The sequence below is a fragment of the Acanthaster planci genome, linkage group LG17 (genome assembly GCF_054643075.1).
Source record: "Acanthaster planci isolate LZ-2023a linkage group LG17, COTS_SCS, whole genome shotgun sequence".
Lineage (NCBI taxonomy): Eukaryota > Metazoa > Echinodermata > Asteroidea > Valvatida > Acanthasteridae > Acanthaster > Acanthaster planci.
The window spans coordinates 3588118-3602324 of record NC_141793.1 but is presented as its reverse complement, the minus strand read 5'-3'; the positions used below and the strand labels follow the sequence as shown (position 1 = coordinate 3602324).

At 40.1% G+C, this 14207-nt stretch overlaps 1 protein-coding gene across 11 annotated transcripts in view; it reads left to right on the top strand.

The window, feature by feature from the left end:
* Positions 1-14207, top strand: part of LOC110976494 (uncharacterized) — a 32263-nt gene that overhangs the window by 12249 nt on the left and 5807 nt on the right. For 8 of the 11 annotated variants that reach the window (XM_022229808.2, XM_022229805.2, XM_022229806.2 and 5 more), the window contains 5 exons: positions 9120-9320; positions 10715-10849; positions 11157-11362; positions 12117-12291; positions 12872-13802. In XM_022229808.2, coding sequence (XP_022085500.2) covers positions 9193-9320; positions 10715-10849; positions 11157-11362; positions 12117-12291; positions 12872-13802 — 1575 coding nt within the window. In that variant the 5' untranslated portion in view covers positions 9120-9192. Of the gene's footprint in view, positions 1-743; positions 2278-7021; positions 7379-9119; positions 9321-10714; positions 10850-11156; positions 11363-12116; positions 12292-12871; positions 13803-14207 lie in introns of those variants that run through there. The other 3 variants (XM_022229812.2, XM_022229809.2, XM_022229816.2) reach the window with 3 other exon arrangements.

Genomic DNA, 14207 nt, shown 5'->3' with positions numbered 1-14207 from the left:
AACTGAACCTTCCACTAAATGAATCCTGTGTTTTCTTGTTGCTTTTCACGTAAAGTGTCAATAAAAATTCTTACATGTAGCCCATTTTGAAATATAAATCAATTTGGCATTTTGATTTAAAGACGGACGTTAGTGGTTTGAACACTGAGAGATTTTACTGAGAATTTTCCAAAGAACAAAATTGGTTTTTAAGACCTGCTGTACTGTACATGTACCAGTGATACGTCTATCAGATTGGGTCCCACCTGTAGAGTGGCAGACTTTGGTTACCAATTTGACCTACAGCAGAAGAGATTCCACTTACGGAACACGTACTGTAGGTAACTGCACTTGACTTTCTTGCAGCTTTTTCCGCAAAAACCCTGAGATACTGCAGATATGTACTGGTAACTGTACATGTACAGTATATATGAGTTCAGTTGCTACGTGGTTTGTGTTCATCCTACTAAAATTCATGTAGGCATCCATAGTTTATTCCTATTTGGTCCATATTATAAACAATACATGTACATATTGTTAAATGTTTATTACATACATATATCTTCAGTTCTGTGAAGAAAATGCAACAAATTTCTCAGTTTCTTTTGAAATTTGTTCAAAAGATTGTGGGATTCAAGCTCAAGGAGAGCTCAGCTGCTGAGTATGCACTACCATTTTGCATTAACTTGTAAGGAAAACTGCCTTTTTACAAGGTAGGTACATGTACATTTAGCGTGACATACGACCGGTGATACCGGTACTCATCTTGCTGAAATTGGTTGGAATAATGCTACATGATGCTACTGCACGAGTGCTTAAAAAAACTGTTGTGAAATTATACAAGGACAAAGACTATAGCACCAAAGCAGATACAGACAGACTATGTACATGTAGAGTAATGTAATGTGCATTGTACATGTATATATATATAAATTGTAGGGAGAATTGGTACATGTATACAAGTAGGTACCGGGTAATTAGTACAATCCATATTGCTGTTGCCACGGCTGTTGCCTTAAAATTCATGTACATGTAATTAACATGTACAAATTTAATAAATAGAACATATCGTACATTTCATAAAGGACACATTAAGGATGGCTTGAACATGGTCACTTGTGCGTCTGTATTAAATATCCTGTTTTGTGGGGAGGGATTTCCCAGTTGGCCTTTGTCAACAAATCAATTGTGTTTTTAGGTTTTCTCCTCTAAGTATGGTTTCCTGCGAGGAGTAAACAATGTTGTTAAAATTAGTGTACAATTCTTTTATTCGGAGAACTAGAGCAAGGAAGGAAGGAAAATTGATCTGGGCCAAAATGTGTGGTCAGTCCCAAAGTCTTTTCCTCTGTGTTTATTGAGCAGATGGTATCGAAATTGTTGTTTGTGTAAGTAGTAAAATTCCTAGATGCACACCTTGGCTATTTGATTGCGATCGATCGTTTGATCCCTCCGTTTTTTATGTCTGCTTTCTGTAGTCCAGAATTAAAAATCTCCCAAACTTCCTGAGGTTTTTGTGGTGGCATGTAAGATGCAGAGATTAACTGTCATTAATCTGAATGCTCTAAAGCTGTCGTGGCTACACCACCTCGTAAAAGCTGTGTAATGGTGAAAGGGGCAGTCGGTTCAGTAACCATTTGAGCTCAAGGCTGCATGCAATAAAAGCATAGGTTCACTCTGGCTTCGAGACGAGTCTACAGTGGCACACGTGTGCAAGTTGGGCATTTTATAACATGAGTGCTTCTAAACTTGGTGAGGCTCTTTGTTGAATATAGTGTCTAATGATTCAGGTCTTAAAATTAAGGGAAAAAATCTAAGGGTATTATACATGTACATGCCCCTCATTTTTTGGGAATGGAACATTGTGTATTTACCCCATTGTGAGTTTTAGCCCCATCAAGACTCTGTTTCGACACTTTCAATTTCATCTCCCTCAAATGTCAGACCAGTTGTGACAAAAGGAAACCCCTTGGGATTCAGTCGTTGTCTGTTCCGACCAAAAAGTCATAGGTCACCAATTGGACCAATTTCATACAGTAGGATCCAGATTTGAGATCAACTTCCTGGTATGGTGTGCTTATCTACTCGTACCACTACATGTACCGGTAGGCTGACTGGTGTGCAATGAAAATCATCTGAACAACCTTTGGTACCAGCTGGGTGCCAGCTTGGTACTAATAAATATTGGTTGAATTTCTTGAGTCTGTATCTGATTTGCCCAAAGACAGTTAACTTAGCTTTGAGTCAATTCCGCAATTCAATGGACTGGATGCCATTTCTTCAACTTGCTCTGTATAAATTGTAAGTTCTTGTTTCTAATTATGCTTGAATGTATAGGTGGACTGCACCTTTAATTTGTACGTCAGTGATCAAATGTCAAATTAGTACTTAGATAGACACTTGTATGAGTACCTTTACTAAACATGAAACTTCTTGGCCCAGTGATTCCATTCTGAGACAAGTTGTGGAAAAACAAGCTGGGATTTGGGGAGCCCACGTGTTTAGACTGAGATACTTGTATCCGTCTTGAGAGTGGTTCACTGTAGGCGTACATGTACATGTACATTGTACCTGTACAGCCCTGGGTGCCAGTCCATCTCCATAATGATATTGGCTATTGCTTGAGATTGAAAATGCCAAGGTTTGGGCCAGGTGTGCTATTACTCACTGTCAGGAGTTGCTTGTTGACCATGTTCAATCATAGACAAAAGGCATCTGTAGTCTCCTGGTTGATTGGTGATGTTAAAATGGATTTGAGGGTAAGACACACACCTTGGCGTCTGCTAGACCGAAGTGCTGCTGAGTGCTATTTTTAGAACTGAGGGGTAGGGTATACATGCACAACGTTAGATTATTGCTAATTGTTTTCCTGTTTGTCCTGCATTAGTTGAACTGTTTTAGTTTTGTTTTAGCTTTTGTGGTATGGGTATGCATTCTGTGGGTTTCCTTGTCATAGACTTACTTGTACATGCACACAGTGCATACTAAATTGATTAGTAAAGGAGAGAGATTGGGTTGTAGAAACGACTGTAGGACTTAAATCAAGTTGAAACCAGAATAAAATTTCTTCATTGAAGACACACAGTAATATGTGTAGTAATATTTTTCCTGCTATATAAAATTCCCAGGTACTCAAATAAACAACTGCAGGTGCATGTGCAGCTTCAGACAAGGAAGTTGGTGTACGTGTATTAAGCTGAAAACTCATTCCATTCTGTAACTCTTTAAGGGGACCCTGCCAGTTTTACACCTGCCCATGGACTGGACAATAGACTAGTATTGTCAAGCGGATGAAATAGGAGGAACTTTGGTTTGTGTAAAATGCGCGGGACTGCCCCTTGACTTCATAAAAGTGTGGTACGATGTACATGTACATTCTATATTGTTTTTTTTTTTTACGAATTTTGTCACTTCATGAACTTGTAGGTCAACCCCCGGGAGGGAAAATTCAAACGATGAAATACATGTATGACTTGTATAACTTGCTGTATGAATAGTTGGTCTTGTAGTTGGCTACATGTATTTCAAGTAAGCACGTGCGTGCTTGAAGAGGTTTGCCTGAGTACGTACACAGTATACTGTTAGGGTTTTGGAATACTCAATGATCATTCTTTTTCTTATGTCTGTCATTTTCTTCCACTCAGTCCGAAGCAGGTATTACAAGAGAAAGGATCCATGGAATAACATAAATTTTGTGATATTTACGTGAGGCTGAGTAATTTAGACAAATTTAGCATTGTCGGGATTAAAGTCGAGGCTAAGCCAGCTAATGAACTTTAGAAAAAAAAACAATCCTTGCCACAAGAGGTGACCGTGATCAACCGTGTATTCTGAGATCCGCAATAAGGGGAAGAACAAACCTGTCCTTCCTTGATATCTCCAGACACAACCCAAATCTGTACATTACTGACAGAGAGTAAGAAGTGGACCTGTACATATCCAACAAAGTTAGCCGCTTATCGACTCCATGCCCAAATAAAATGCCTAGCTGAGGGGAACACTGGTAACAGACTTGGTTCTGATACGGAGGGTTGTCCTTTTGATTTCTCGCCCGGCAAGACAGATGCTGGTCAAATCCCAGTATTGTCCATAGACTGACATGCATGGAACCATGGAAACTATTTTAACCAATTGATACTCAGGTTTTTACCAAGAAGCAATTTCTTTAGAAATTATATTTAGAATGAAGGACAATGCGTACTGTTAAAAGACTGAATTTTTTGGAGTATCTGCTACAGTGTGGCTCCTGCCAAAAGTTTTGTTTTTTTTAGCAGATTTTGATGTGACACTTTCAAATTCTGGTACTCAATCAGAAGGCTTTTTCCATTTTGAGTTTCCATTCAGAAACAAAGAAAAAGTCATAGATTGCACAATGTGAAATATGCATGTGCGTCGGAATTTTGTCAACGTGCAAAATGTTTTAATGAGCATTGTGAACTGCACTGTGATGTACCGGCATGATGGTAATTGATCAATGCACATGGCCGCTGCAGACCGCAAGCAATATTGTAGGGACTGCTGTTGGACTGTGTGGGGATTTTCCCGTCTGCAAAGCGTGCGGTCATTAACTGTTGTACAATGATAATTGAATGAATAAGGGAAGTTTACCATTGAAAGCCTTAGAGCCTACAGGCTGCTCTTTGTTCAACACACCTGGCGAAATTTTTCTGACCCCTGGATTTCTCTTTCCAGGAGAGCCAGGTTAAGGAGACTTTTTTTTTTCAAACAACAGAGGGGAAATTCAGGGGGAATGGGTTTTAAAAAGTTTGCTGTTAACAATAGCAATGGGGCTTTTTGTCTTCAGGAGCCTTTTTTTTGGGGGGGGGAAGGTGATATCTATCTGGTTTGCCTGACAGACTGTCTGCTACCCTAGATCATTCTTTGCATCTATGTAAATGGAGGTGGGGGCAAACAATTATCCAGAATTTTGAAATGAGATTATGCCAAATGGAAGGAAATTTAGCAAGCAGACAGAAAGAAGAATTGCATTGAAAAAGAAAAAAAATGAAATTATGATTGTGGACTTTTAAAAGTCAATTGACAAGTGAGTTTGCGACAAGTGAGTTTGCTTCCCTGGATTCCAATTCTGATCAATACACACCAAATCTGAATTGTATGCCAAATCATTTTTCCTGTTTCAAATGGATCAAGCTCAGGAGTTCTTAATGAAGGATTTTATATGAACTGGACAAGTGGATACACAACTTCCATTTAAAAATATGTACATGTAGTTGATTTTGCTCTTGTGAATGGAAGTCCGTTCTGTTTGTGATGAATCAGTCGTTGCCCTGACAGTTTATGACATCTTTCATTCATCAGAATTTGTTTTGTTTAAAGTGTTGTTGTTTTGTTTAAAGTGTTGTTGTTTTGTTTAAAGTGTTGTTGTTTTGTTTAAAGTGTTGTTGTTTTGTTTAAAGTGTTGTTGTTTTGTTTAAAGTGTTGTTGTTTTGTTTAAAGTGTTGTTGTTTTGTTTAAAGTGTTGTTGTTTTGTTTAAAGTGTTGTTGTTTTGTTTAAAGTGTTGTTGTTTTGTTTAAAGTGTTGTTGTTTTGTTTGTACGGTATGAGCCTCAGACTGAAATATCCCAAACCCAAAAACCGTGATTCGGGCAAACAATTGTGAAATTATGCTACGGTTTCTGAGTACCAATGCGTTTCTTTGAAATAAAAGTAAATGAAATATTTCTAAATCCTCAATTTGACACAGTATTGTAGTATAGTATGTGAATGTACATTCGTGCACCAAACTGAAAGTTTACCCAATCACCGGCTGACTTCCATGCATGTCAGCAAATCAGAAAACCACAGCAATCAGAAATGTCTATCAAAAGTCTATCAAGAGTCGTGAGTTTCCTCAAATACTCAAGTTATTATTCTGACCTATAAACTCCTCCATGTAGTGTTTCAAAATTAAAATTCCTGAGTCAGTGAAAGGATGTTTTTTAATTGCTACTTTTTTTGAGAACTTTAATAATTTGTTTAAAATAGTAGTGCAACTAGAAAAGTCTGTGCATGTAGGCAAATGCTGTGTTAACTTTGCAGGTACCGGTACCTACATGTAGTGTGGACCAAAAGAGATTCACTGTCCACTCAAGGTTACCCTCTTCCTGAATAACAAGCTTAGAGGCATTTTGGGGTGTTATCTTCCGCAAAAGGAAAAGGAAAAATGAGGGAAACCATCAAAAAACTAGTTTAAAAGAGTGTTCAAAGTACCAGAAATGTGTATTTTCACAGCATATGAAGCAAGATATGAGACAGAGAGAACCGCCGCTACTTTGTGTTGGTCATTGTTTCACTGGAATCCAAGGAACTCTGTTAGTGTTACGACATCTAGGGGGATGTGTTAGGTAACAATAGTCTAGAATGTGTACAGGGATTGGACATGTTCAGGGGTACCCCTCGGTCTCATTTCTTGCTAGATATATTTCATAGAATTTTCTTGACTACATGTAAACCAATTATAAAATTTACAATACCTATAGTAGATATGTAGGTGACATTTATCCAGGTTTATTCTGTGTCAAATTTGTAACCCAGCTGTGCCTGGCATTTGATTGTATTTCACTGATGAAGTTATCAAAATGCCCTGTTATGAAATTCTGAAGTTACATGTACATTACCCAATGATGTCATGTGACTCTGCAGAGTTACCAGTGTTTTGTAATAATTTCTTGTGGAAGGTTATAGCAGTTTGAACAATTCTGTACAGGAAGTGCATTTCCCCTTTTCGCCTTAACAAAAGTGCTCCTTGTTATAAGTGCACTGTAAGTTAGGAAATAAAACTAGTACGTGTACAACTGGTCCTCATTTAGGAATGCGCATATTTTACTTCCTTGTTTGCCGACTGCTATAAAAAGGTGGGAGGAATTAGCTGTTGTTCAGCATTTGCTGCTCGTACCCGGCAGGAGAGCATGCATTATCATTACACTGTTAACTTTGTCCAGTGACTTCTGCAGTGCAGGTGTGCCAGCTGAACATACAGGTGCTTCTGTTAGACACTTGGCAGGTGCAATAAGTTGGAGGGAGCAAGTTTACATGACAGGTATAGGGACAGCTAGGTGCAGGATGAACTTAGTCAGTGCATGGTCAGTGCAAGGGGATGCAGTAAACTTTGAAGTCAGGTTTCAACTGCAGTGGTAAATTGGTGCCTCATGGGTTGCAGGTGTACAACTGGATGTCACTGTTGTAAGTTTTAAAATGTCGCACATGTAAGAAGAAATACAGAATCTACATGTACAGGCACCTGTGTCACCAGCTGACGTTTCAATCCCACATCTGAATTTTGATTTTGGAATTTGGGGGCTGTCTTGGAGTGGTATGACTTGTCTGCGGACTTAGTTGGACTGATGTAAAATGGATGTTTCTACCATGCTGATGGACATGAGGGCACCAGTAGCCTGATATGGTAAGGAAGGGTTGACCTCCGTGAGATTTTTACTGTAAACATTAAAAGTGTAAGACAGTATGAATTGCTAGTGGATGTGCCCATTTAAGCCAGCTTGTATGTTTTTTTAGTAGATATTCAGTATTGTACGTAGAGACATCTTGAACTTTATGCTATGTTGCAATCACCAATGAACATGTGCGTACCGGTATGTAACATGAATTTCTAATTCTTCAGGCTGGTACTTTTTCAACCATTTTTAAATGTATAAATGGAAAGGTATAAACATTTTATTCTCCCTCTAAGAGGAGTTTTATTTTTTTTTTGTGGATATGACATTGGCTGTAAATTTTGTCAACACTGCTGGCCTGAGATGCTGGTTTTTATCCTTTTACCCCTTTTTCGAAGTGACTGTTTTGAATAGTGAAAGAAAAGGAAACGCGGTTGATGTACTTTGAAAAGTTGTCAACCAGCTGCTGGTCACAAGAGTTTATCGTGGAATTTGTATAGTTTTTCCCTTTGCAACCTTTGGGTATACAAATGCATGTAGAGTGACTCTGTATAGAAACAGAGATGGCTTTTGAGTCGTTCTGGTTTTTCCCAGCAAAGCTCTTATGTTTACTGGTGGTCTCCCCGGCACTATAGGTCCTGTTTTGTGGTCACTTCAGTTCCTGTATTTTTTGTGTTGTATGTGGATAGAAGTATGTGTGCTTTCTGTGCTGGGACTAAAAGCCTGACTCCATCCTGATTTGACAGAGGGCTTTGTTTTGCATAGTCACTGGCCATTGGCATTCTTGGCAAGGATACATGTATGTAGATTGCTGTTCTGTCAGTGATGTGCTCTTTCCATCATTACACTTCTGCATGTGCAAGCCTTTTTTGGTAAGCTGTCAAAACTATTGAGTTTCTTTTTTTAGTACATTTTCTGGAAAATGGAACAGAAGCCAAATATTTGTTTTGTACAAGTTTACATTTGTTCCAAGTGTGTCCATGCTGCACAAACAGATGACAGAAACTAAACACAAGAGTTTATTGGCTTGGGGCCATGTGGTAAAATAATTACCAGCATTTTTGAAAAGAGGAACTAAGTTGAAACCTTATCAGAATATTCATTGTTAAAAATCCACAATTCTTTGCGAATACATGTACTCTACATGTACATGTATGTTTCACTTTATAATTGTGGATTTAACCAGAACGTTCTTTGCTGAAATGTTGAACCTGAATTAAAGGTTGAAATATATTGGGACCTGTTCCTGGAAGGAAAAAAAAAATTCAGATCGCAAGAAGAAGTAACATAGTAAAGTAGGTCAGGTTCAAAGCCATGCTCCAAGTATTTGCACAAATGGATGTGAACCTCTTTGAACCTTTCACGCTGTGTCAACAAATGCCACGGGTTATGCAGCTGAATGAAAGTGAAACTTCTAAGAGCAGTGTAAGAGTACATGTACATGTACTGCATCTGCACCAGTATTGTACATGTATTAAATGACCAGAGTCAAGAAACTTTTACCAGCATATTTTGTTGTTTTTGTTTGCATCTGCTTGTGAAAAAAAGGTTTGTGGGCTGTTTAAATGTGTGATACAAATTCGCAGTATCCTCTTGACGTCTTGTCCAATTTACCAGCACGCTTCCGTGAGCTTTTATATGTACTCGTATCTTGGATGTGCTGTGCCAGGGAACGAAAGGATCTTTTTTCTTATTCTTTAAAGAGAAATGAATTTTGAATTCATTCTCATTAGCGATCACTTCTCTCACCAGGTCACCCCGATGTTGGATGACAAACTCCAATCAGCAGTAGGGGGTAGAGAGGAAGGAGCCGCCCGGTCCCGAAATGTCTGAGCTCATTCTCGCCGCCAAGCGAGGGCTGTACCACCGTGTCTTGGCCGAGGTCAGGGAAGGTGCCTCCATCGATGCCACGGACAACGAGGATGCAACCCCTCTGTACTGGGCAGCTTGTGGGTAAGTTTCGCTCATTTTCTTTGACCTGTGTAAGACTAAGTTCACTGAGCTGCCATGCTGAAAAACTGCTTAGTGCAGACAATATTTGCTTAGCAAATAAACGGTTGCCAGCCTGATGGTCTCAGTGTGATATTGCTCATGACTGGTACTATGTGTACATGTATGCCAGTTTTAGCTGAGAATATCAATTTTTGAGCAGGGCTTTCTGCTGACCAGCTTTGTGGAATTGGTCCCTGATTTGTATTCATTAATTGCCTTGTTTACCTAGATCTTACTGGAAGGAGGGTTGATATACCATCGTTAATCAGGTCTGGAAGATAGAAAAGAGATAATAGTAACAATAATGGAAAAAAAATTATATCCTGCCTTTTACAGGTGCATTCAAATGATCAAAGGTGTACTTTAATGAAAAAAGGATAAAACATATGAAAAGACATAAGGATTGAAGAGCAAGCTATGATAAAGACAAATCACTGAGCCATGCCTGAACCACAGTATGGGATACTTGTATGTCTGTCCCGCCAGCCGGGAATTAATGAAAAGAATTACTTGAGCCTTCCGTGATGACATCAGTAACATCTCAACCTACCCTTGTCTGACCCTACCTAGGTCAGTAATTACATGTACGTCAACAACCAGCAGAAATGTAGCACATTATCTTGATCCCTTTGAGTGTTTTGAGCTTGATCTAAGCTGAACTTTGAAGCTTCTCATGGTGAAGGTAGCAAGTTAGTTGTAGAGGTATCGGCAGCACCGTGCAAGGATATCTCTTTTATGAGTACATGTATGTGTGGTTCTGAGAAGAACCGGAGGGTTCAGAACCACACATGGTCTTAAAAGAGATATCCTCGCATGGTTCTACCGCAGACTTCTACAACTAACTTGATCTAAGGTTTAATCAGGAGCAGATCCCGTTGGGTCCTGCCAAGGGATATGATAGTGGTGGTGCTAAATTGTCTGAACGGGCAGTATGGAGTTATCTAGAAGTTCTGCAGATACCACTGACTTGTACAAATGGAGTTTCCTTCTTTTCCTGATTTACATGCCATCACATTGGCCGTTCTAGTTATAACCAAAAAGCAGTATTTCCATTTCAGAATTCGGATTGTTTTTTTACCAGGCATGCACGTTCTTGTGTGTATAAAACAAGTGATTCTTGTTTTAGAGAAAAAAAGCAAGAATAGTTCCAAAGTTGCCACAAAAAAGGCCAAGGGTCTGACAGATAATGAGTTCTCATACTGAACTCTTCACAGTAGTCACAGTAAAGTCTGTACCAATATCCTCTCTTGAAACCCTCGTTATCTCTTTCCAGTGGACACTCTGAACTTTTCACAGTGGTCACAGTAAAGTCTGTACCAGTAGCCTCACTTGAAATCCTTGTTATCTCCTTCCAGTGGACACTCTGAGATCTGCAGGCTACTTCTTAGCAAAGGAGCAGACACCAACTTGGCTGTTCAGTGGGGGTCAACTCCCCTCCATGCTGCAGCAGACAGAGGTCACACTGATTGTATCAAGTACCTCCTCAGATAGTAAGAATTTTTAGAAACTAAACACCTTTTCAAATTAACTCTCCGTTCTCATAATTTGATGACTGTTGGTAACTTTTTAATTAGTTCTACATGTAGAAATAAAGATAACTGATGCTTTTGCCAGCCGAACTGTTGATGAAATTTAGTGCTTCAGTGAATCGAACAACATTGGACTCAAGTCAGCTTCTTGACTCTCTTGACTTATCTTGATCCTGACTTTTGGACTGCCCTGAAAGGAATGTAGCGATGTTTCCTCCTGAAATGGCAAAATTTAAATGTGGAATTTATTTCTGTCTGTAATTCATAGTGGTGCTGACATCAACGCCCAGAACAACAATGGCGACACGCCACTTCATCTGGCCTCGTTCCGAGGCCACAAGGAGGCCTGCGTCATCCTGGTATCTCATGGTGCTGATCCCACCATCCTCAACAACCACGGCAAGACGTCACACCAAGAAGCCCAAGGGGCACAGCACAAGGACATCACCAAGATCTTCACGGAAAAGAAATCTGGTATGTGACTGCAGTGCTGTGGATGGAGATTTTTGTCTTTGGATTTATGTGGTGCAGTAATTAGGGAATTGGTATTAACTTTTTTCCAATAATCTTGAACCCTTTGGTAACATTTTTAACAATCTGCTACATTGCCTGCATGTGGCATTCGTTCATTGGTTTCTGTTGTTTCATTTCTTCGCACGTTGAAAATGCAGTCATGATTTATTTTATACTAATTACTACCAACTTGATCTTGTGCTTTCCCGCGCATTCTATCAGCACTGGCTTTATAAAATGGCACACTCCTTGGTTAAGCATTTGCACAGGTTCATGCTTGAAAACTTATGTGAACATAATTTGGAAATTGATACTCATAGGGATGGCCGATGAATAAACTTCCAAGTAGCTGATGACTTTTTTTTTTACCCTTCAGCAGTTCCCATTGCGTTTGTACCAGTATATAATTTAACATATGGCAAGTCAGCGGAGGTAGACTGTTGTACAGACCCCATGCGACAACAGTAAACTCTCGCTAACTAAAATCCAATTTTGTCACCCCCGATATTGGAGGATTCTGGCGGATTGAGGAGTTTCCCTAGCAAAAAGGGCCTGGGGGCTAGGGTTTAAGGTCCAATAGGAACACTGTTTTATCACAGTTCATGAAATGACTAATGAGCATTGCATGTTGAACCACTAACCACAGCATGTGCATATTGCTTTTTTCCTCCCCTCTTCCTCTGCATCTGACTCCTCCCCCCAAAAAACAACAAAGCTTATCGAGCCTCGTCATACCCACTTACATTACCAGCAAGCAAGGATGTTGCGACAACGAGACAAAGACTACGCGCGAGCGATAGTGATGATTCGCTGCTACGGGCAAAGAAGACAAGCCTAAGAAAGAATCTCCTCGCCTCATCTCTGGAAAAGCAAGTAGAAAGGCGAGAAAGGTAAAATGTTGATCGTTTTATTAGAAATATTTGAGGAGTGCGATTGTTGTACCAAATTCAATCTAAAGTTCTACCCCTGCCCAACCGGTGTTGAAGTACACATCTGTGAAAACAAGTACGTGTATATTGCATTGAATGTTAGTATGAGAGTTATACTTGTTCATGAATCTCAAGTAAAGAAAAACAAAATAGTTCTTGAGTGCAGTATTCCAGCATCCATGGAGTCTTTTACAAACTGCATGTAGACTTTGCATTTTTTGTATTTCATACAACCCAGTGGGAAGTTCTTAATTCCTTCCTTGTTGGGAAAGTGAGGCATGAAAAAGTGACAACTTACACAGTGACAAATCCATTCCAGTGTACCAGAGTCAGTCCCCACTCTTCTGGGTAACCACATAAGAGTCCTTGTCTTCGTTTGCGGTTTCATTGAGCCGTCTGTCCACTTGTTTATCGACTGAAATGTCATCTGGTTGCCAGGAGTCACATGGAGTCGCAGCCTATTGGACCCTTTTTTACCAAATGCACAAAGACCCTCATGATACAGATGAATTATAATCCCTGCTTTTTTGTTTTCAAACAGACCGGGAACCAAGCTAATTCCGTGTAATCTCAATCGGCTCTCTGATGATCCAGGGAGCTCGCCAGCCTACCATCACCACCACAGGCCGTTCTCGGACCCAACCCCTTCCCTACTTGGAGGCCCGCTAAACATTGAGGAGTTCTCTGACCCAGCCAAGTTAAACAACATCATGTCAGATGAAACAGATTTCCATCGAAGGCAGGAAGAGACTGAGCGGGATCATTACATCGCGGCCATTGACAGCCTCCAACTTAAGGTGGCATTGCTGACTTCGCAAAAGGAAGCCCTGGAGATGCAGCTTCGTGAGGGTGGCGGAAGCCCCAGCCAGGAGCTGATCCGAAAGGAGTTAGAACAGAAACTTAGTGGAATGACAAAAGAACTTGAGAAGCAACATCAAGAAAGGAGAGCATCAGATGCTCGTAGTCGCCAACTGGCAATGGAACTCTTTCGATTAAAACATTCAAAGCAGGGATATCAGAAAAGACCTTCTCTGGGTGACTTGCCAACCTGTTCATCCTCAGATACGTCTGTAGGAACAGAGAGCTTGATCTCGGAGTACAAAAGCTTATGTCGGATGAAGCAGAACTCAGAAGGATCGTTGACAAAGAGTATTTGTTCCTACCTCCAAAAACCTTACCTATGTCAGGACTCTAGTCTTCAGCACGTCTTTGCACTGATGCAGGAAGGCAAGGCTGCCATTCAGATCCTGAAGACTTCCACCACTAACAGGCTGTGCTCGATACGATCAAGCCTGAATGAACTGAAGGAAGAGTTATCAATTGACAAGGCTGGGAAGCAGTGGACTTTAGAGGAAGACTATAAGGTTATGGATGGAAGGCCTGTTGACAGAGAGTTGAGGCAGTCTGAAGATGGTTTGATTGCTCAAATGTGTGTTCGGGTCCTGTACAAGGATCAAACATACATCATGAAGGTAAGTCATAGTCAGGCTGAACAAGTCCTCCATCAGCCGCATTTAAGGTGAAACACTATTGTCAGTGAATGACTTTTGTTTTCCATTTTAAGTCATGATGTGAGCTGTCAAGACCTCTGTCTTTCCTAACTTGCACCCATCCGTAGTTCCAAAACGCAATGCAGAGATCAGGAACCAGTCCACTTACATGTAGCTCCAGCTATCTGTCAAAATGTGCCTCCTAGAATGCTTTGTTTGATGTCAAATTCTGTTAAATTTGGATGTACCAGTATAAAACTGAAATACCCTTTATTTGCTTCTTTACCATGTGATGCCTGTTTACATGCACTTATAGCATCGTGCTCAAAATACATCATTCAGTGTGCTTGGTGCACTTCGGCTTGTAGTCTCAGAAAACTAAGAGGA